This window comes from Diadema antillarum, unplaced genomic scaffold (genome assembly GCF_040938485.1).
Source record: "Diadema antillarum isolate AM-2024a unplaced genomic scaffold, OU_Dant_1.0 scf00000164, whole genome shotgun sequence".
Lineage (NCBI taxonomy): Eukaryota > Metazoa > Echinodermata > Echinoidea > Diadematoida > Diadematidae > Diadema > Diadema antillarum.
In genome coordinates this window covers 1633667-1640231 of record NW_027271053.1, presented here as the reverse complement: position 1 = coordinate 1640231, position 6565 = coordinate 1633667, and the positions used below count along the sequence as shown (strand labels likewise).

At 39.2% G+C, this 6565-nt stretch overlaps 1 protein-coding gene across 1 annotated transcript in view; it reads left to right on the top strand.

Annotated features, from left to right (window-relative positions):
- The first annotated feature begins 1279 nt into the window (after nt 1–1279).
- The window catches only part of LOC139722394 (dynein axonemal intermediate chain 3-like), a 35935-nt gene continuing 30649 nt past the window's right edge, over nt 1280–6565 (top strand). Inside the window, 4 exon segments of the mRNA XM_071633701.1 lie at nt 1280–1484; nt 2052–2111; nt 2887–3077; nt 3945–4076. Of these exon segments, the coding sequence (XP_071489802.1) occupies nt 1280–1484; nt 2052–2111; nt 2887–3077; nt 3945–4076 (588 nt within the window).

Below are 6565 nucleotides of genomic sequence, written 5' to 3'. Positions count from 1 at the left end.
ATTTAAATCCATGATTTTAGATATGATGCTTCAAACCGATTTTGCTCAAATTTCGTGAGTAACTAGGAAACTTGTGAAGCTTTATGGACATAATCAAGCGAATTGCCGCAGTCCTTTCATTTTCGCGTTGCATTGCAAAAAAGCGTGGAGACTCCTTATAAGGGGTGCCCCGGGGTTACTTATAAGGGGGACGGGGTTACTTATAAGGGGGACGGGTTACTTATAAGGAGGGGCCCCCCTTGTGAGTGGGTTTCCCGAACTGTTCTTGCCATCTACTCTCTTTCCTAGTTGGATCCCAGATTCCATCTCCACTTGGGCATGGTAAATTTAGATGAAGTACATACATGTACTAATAGCACTTTTGTATGTGATCCCACTTTTTTGTGGGATTAGGAAATGATTAACTGCACCAGCGACCCCAACACATAGTGTTGTAATATGGTTACAGCGCCCCGCGCCAGGGTTATGAAATGATGGGAAAATATGCCACAGAAGTGGTGACCTCATCTTGTACATAGTTTGTTTATTTATTTATTTATTTATTTATTTATTTATTTATTTATTTATTTATTTATTTATTTTCACATATAATATGAATGGTAAACCCCTTGTGGGGACACATACATTGTTTTGTATAATTTCAAAATTTGAACCTGGTTGATGTTTACATGGAATGTTGTGTGGGACCTTGAAAAAGCACAACTTGCTAAACAAGGGACCCCCCCCCAAAAAAAAAGAAAAAAAGATACATGCAAATGAGTGGAAATGAGATACAATGTATTGCAAATAAATAAGTGGCTGAGTGTGAAACAAAAACAAGACGGAGGTGGGGAAGGAAGAGAAGAAGAGAAATAAAAAAATAGAGAGTAGTGACATATGTTACAAGCATGCGTAAATGCACACATTGGTCATTAATTAAACATCATATAGTCATCAATCAACATAAGATGCAAGGAGGTGTTTTTTAAATCTTTGCGTGAATATCAAGTAACAAACATGATCTGTTTAGAATATCTATGGAAGCCTAGAGTCGCATTTGCTTTGTTGGGTTTGATTCTATTGAATTTACAGTGGTGGCAGTAAAAAGGCCATGTTAATGAGATTAAAACACACACACACACACACACAAACACTCAGGATGGCTCATCTTTTAAAGTATGTGGATTGAACTTTTGATTGACCTTTTATACTTTTCCTATTCTGTAATTACCACTCTGTGACAGGAAGAGCTGCAAATCATCTCTGTATAACCAGCAAGGGGGAACCATAGAGAGCAAGGATGGCAGAACCGGAGGGTGACGCCACGCCCAAGGAGGCAGAGAGTGCCCAGGTAGAAGAAAAGGAGGTTGACACCAAAGGAGATGCACCCAAGACCCCGGAGAAGTCGGGCACACCCGGCAAAGGTGGCCTCGCCCCTCCCAAGGCCACACCCAAGAGTCGAGAGAAGAGTGCCTCGAAGTCCAAGAAGGGGGGCAAAGGTTGGTGTTGTCCTACACTGCATCAAGTAGCAACCATCTTTTACTTCCTGTCTTACTGTAAACTTAGAAACTGCATGTTGATTGACTGATTTTTCATGTTGGGCAGTTTCAGTGAAAATCACTTGCCTTACATGTGGCTGATGCGTGTATTTCTGTAAATATTTCAACACATCTCTCCCAAATATTTTGTGAGTTCTAGTTTTCATGCAAGGTTTAGCAGGGCATGAAAGTTTCCAGTCTGCAAATAATTCCATGTTTACAGTTCGTGGTTAAATCAATTTGCACGCTTTGTATACAATATCATGTATGTCTTTTGGTTTTCACAGTTTCTTAACATTGTCATTGTGATCTCATTGATAGATAATCAAGAGACACACTTTGCATTTCCTTAATTGATCAGATGCAGAGTCTGTTGTCAATGATAATTGTGTTGATTCTGTGTGAGAAGAAAAGTATTTTATGTATTTATCCTATTAATTAGCAGTAGCAAATGAGACTGCGCACACAAAACTGTAGATCATAGTTCATTTGTACTATTGAAATCACATTTGTAATGAATCCTCTCTTTCTCAGGTAAAGCAAAAGCAGAAGAAGCTCCAAAGACCCCCGAGGCTGAGACAACAGAAGCCAGTGGTATGTTATAGCCCAGCTTGTTCATTCCCCTAGAAATTCTTCTTATTGTAACTTCTTGTTTTTTTTTTCAGTATGCTCAATTGCTAACAGGTCCTGGTAATAGGAAAGAGAGGGAGAACTTAGATGGAAGATTTAATGTATTTCCAAAGCTGTTTACACTGGTCTTTGTACTTGAATAGTAGTAGAAACTAATAATAGAACAATGTTCAAAATTAACACTGACTGACTGAGAAATAGCGTGCTCAACTATGTGACCAACAAAATTTCTCAGGTGAAACATGCGTCACAACAGTTTGGGGTGTCATATGTCAAGAGCCTCATGACAGTGATATGTTTTGCTTTCCTACATGATTCCCATTCCCTCCGGGATTCAACATTACCTTTCACCTGTCCCTTGCAGTGACGAACCAGGTATTACCCATCAGTAATTCTATGATTAGCAGCTAATGACTAACATCATTCCAACAATTTTATTGAAACAGCAAAAGAAAACAATCAAACTCAATTGTCTGTAACATCAATTATCATGAAAGTATGTTCCTACATTACTGGTCCTCAGCAAGGTTTCATATTTCTGTTTCAAATTTGCTGTTCTACATGATGGAGAAGATGAAAAGAAAAATAATGTTATTGAGCATTAAGAACAATATTCAACCTCTTTATGCCTGCAAAAAAAAATGATAATAATGAAATAGAAAAGACAGAGTGAACAAACAGATTGTCACTATATTAACAGTGCTTGGACTCTAACCCTGTATATTATTTCTCTTCACAGCAGATGTACTGCCACCCAATGTGGTGCCTCTCTTTATGGCCTCCAAGTCCCAGGAGCTCTTCAAGTGTGTGTGTGATGAGGACGTCACCCAGGAGAACCCCAACAAGCTTCTCAGTAAGGAGGAGATCATCCAGGACATGAAGACCAGGGCGGCCGTCTCTGACTTCTTTCCCATCAAGCAGGCCATGCTGGTAAAGCAAGCCCTCCCTTCCTCCTTTTTGTCCTCCTCAAACCACCCCCCTCCCCCCTTCCTGTCTAATCAATTTTGCATGTCTTGTTTCCAGATATATATCAAGAAAACAGAAAAGAGACCAGGCAACATGTAAACATTGGAAACAGTGAAAACATCAACGCCTCAATCCTTCAAATAAAGATGAATGAAGCTTTTGTGAAATGCATTGCAATTATCCATAGCAGGATTCATTAGTCAAGGGTAATGTATACGCCAAATATTTCGCGAATTTAGTGAGTTAGGTGCTATTCGCGAAATTAAAGACACGAAAATATTGACTCTGATCCCAATGTGACATACGTGTGTACTCTTCTCCGTTCACTACATGACTCCACGATCGCGAATTTAACCCCTTGCAAAATCGTTGGAAATTCCCGATTCACGAAAATTTAGAGTTGCGAAATAATTCATATAGCGTATACAGTATTTTAACAGATTCCTCACGTGCAGTGCAGCGTATGGATAACTTAATTTGAGTGAACGAAAGTGTCTGTATTTCTATATTTGACAAAGGTTGACTCCCTTATCTTGTCAGTAATCGACTTGAAATTTCATTAAACCGGGAAAGCCTACTCCCTGTACTTTCCCCAAAACAAATTTGCACATTGTTCTGGACATTTCATGACAGTACGTAGGGCCCCAAACCATGTTTGTATTCAGGAAGTATTGTTTCCAATGTTGATTTAGAACATAAACAACAGAATACAGATTTTTAAGTTCATTTTATGTGGTAAGAGTGCTATTTTGTTAAGATGAGATTGATGATTGTGTGATAGTCAGTGATGGCACTCAAATCTCTGTTTTATTTTGTTTGGTTTTTGTACAGGACTATGATGGGGAGGAGGTGCTGCTAGTCTATGATCCAGACTTCAAGTGGGGACAGAACTTCATCGTGGCCCTAAAGGAGGAAGCCAAGCAGAAGCTCCTTGCTGTAAGATTCAAGTTTTTATGAAACCTAGTTGTAGGATTCCTACTTTAAATGTCAAATTTACAGGTTCTGCCCTTGGTCAGTAGGGTACCCAGGAAATTAAGTATCCCATAGATATAAGCAAGTCCATAGTGTCACAGTGTTTTGGTGATACTGGCAGTGATAAATGTGTATGGAACATCTGAGGAATGTCAGTGTTTGATGAGGCATAGAAGAAAAAAAAAATGGATTTTTTTTTTTGTCTGTATCATTGAAGTGAGATGCTACAGATGATCGACATGGCGCAATCACGTCGATCATCTTGTCAATCATCACGTCGATCATCATGATTGTGCCATGCGATTGCTCTTCATGTAGTCTTGCCCATGCATATGTTTGTGTGTACCTCTTCTCTGTTTTAAGCTCAGAGAAGTGAGAGGCACTGTATTCAAATGTCTTAGGGCACCAGGAATGAAATTTGTTTAACTGACTTTCTCAAAGCTTTTGAAGTATGTTCATATTCTTTCATAGAGGAATCATTGCTCCTCATGATATTGACCTTGGTTTGGTTTGGTTTTGTTTTGTTTTGTTTTTTGTTTTTGTTTTTGTTGTTTTTTTTTTTGGGGGGGTGTTTACTACTGTAAAAGTGGTTTCTTTCGCGTACAGATACTTTCGCGGTTTCCATTGGTGCCGACTTTTTCGCGTGTGTTTAAATTCGCTGTCAGCAAAATCTGTGCGTGTGTTGACCATCAATACCATCAATAGGGAGTTTTTGCTACACGACGGGAATACCGAGAATACGCGGAAGCAGTCAGCTGTGACAGTCCCCGTACTCGGACTCCCGTCCCCACATCTAAGCAGTTTCGCTTTCCTGTTAGGACGGAGGCGTGGGGACAAGATCACTGATTGGTTGGCTGGCTAGCTGGCTCACTCCTGCCCAGCTGCATCGGGACCGAACGCTATTTTGGCCGAATACCGTACTCGTTTTCCCCAGGACGGAACGTTTCTCGGATTTGATCATGCGCAGAAGGAAATTTTGCACACGGCACGCTCATATACCGGCTGCGTCGTGCTTGCGAAAACTCCCTATTACCTGCAGAGCGGGGAATTTTCGTGTGTGCGCAACAGCGTTGTAACAAGTGGCAAGTTCAAAACATTTCCTTGCGTGGTTAATTTCGCGCGATTTTTCAAAACATTTTGGCGTGATGTTAAAGGACAAGTTCACCTTCATAAACATAAGGATTGAGAAAATGCAACAATATTAGTAGAACACATCAGTGAAAGTTTGAGGAAAATTGGACAATCGATGCAAAAGTTATGAATTTTTTTAATTTTTGTGTTGGAACCGCTGGATGAGGAGACTACTACAGCTTGTGAGTCATATGCGTACAACAGTATAAAGAAAATATAAAAGAAAATTCAACATATTTTCACTTTTTTCGCATAATAAAAGAACAATTGACTTGCCTCTTTCTAAAGGCAGGGGGAATAATATTACCCATAACATTTATCGGTAACGAGTCAGGGGAATGTGTACTTTTTTCAAAAGATGGAATTTTGTGAAATTCTCTTTATATTTTCCTTATATTGTTGTACGCATGTGACATCTAAGTTATTCATACACTGCAGTAGTCTTCTCATCCAGCGGGTACTGCAAAAAAACTTCAAAAATTCATAACTTTTGAACGGATTGTCTGATTTTCCTCAAACTTTCAATGATGTGTTCTACTAATATTGCTACATTCTCTCAATCCTTATGTTTATGAAGGTGAACTTGTCCTTTAAATTCGCGATTCAATCTCAAAACGCAAAAAGTGCGAAAATAAAACCACTGCGAAAGAAACCACTTTTACAGTAGTTGGTTTTTTGCTCTCCCATGTAACCCAAAACAAGTACACCTTTTGGTATTGAATTAGACAAACATTTTGAGAATTTTATGGAGGTCACTTCAGTAACTTTATGCATAGACCCTCCATGGTAATATCTACATCTCTCATAGTAGTCCATGGGCCAGGCCAGATATTGGTACCATCTGAGGTGGCAAAACCTTTTTGGTGTCATTTTGTTTGTCGGGCATAGATATGCTTATCAAGCTATGATAGCATTTCCAAATGAGTAGCTTAGTCATAGTAAATGAATTTTTAACCAATTTGGTCTCGTTGTTATATCCCTATACTTCTGAATCGAAACTAACCGCCATACAAAGAAGAGCACTGTCTTCTGTATGTTCCATAGAGCTGTAAAATGCAGCTCTATGGTATGTTCACAGGTGTTCTGTTGTAAACGCGGTGCGCTTAGTCTTTATTCAAGGCAGCGAAGGGAATATCCAAAGGTTATGATGTCCACAGCGCTTAGTCTTTATTCTAGACGGCGAAGGGAATATCCAAAGCGTATGATACAGTGTATATCCTTTTATCTAAAAACAACAACAACAACAAAAGCAATTCCTAGTGAATTTTACCGTATTTTTCAATCATTTATAATTTTCCGGTGAAAACGCTACGGTGAAAACGCTGATACCACGCCAATGTCACTTTATA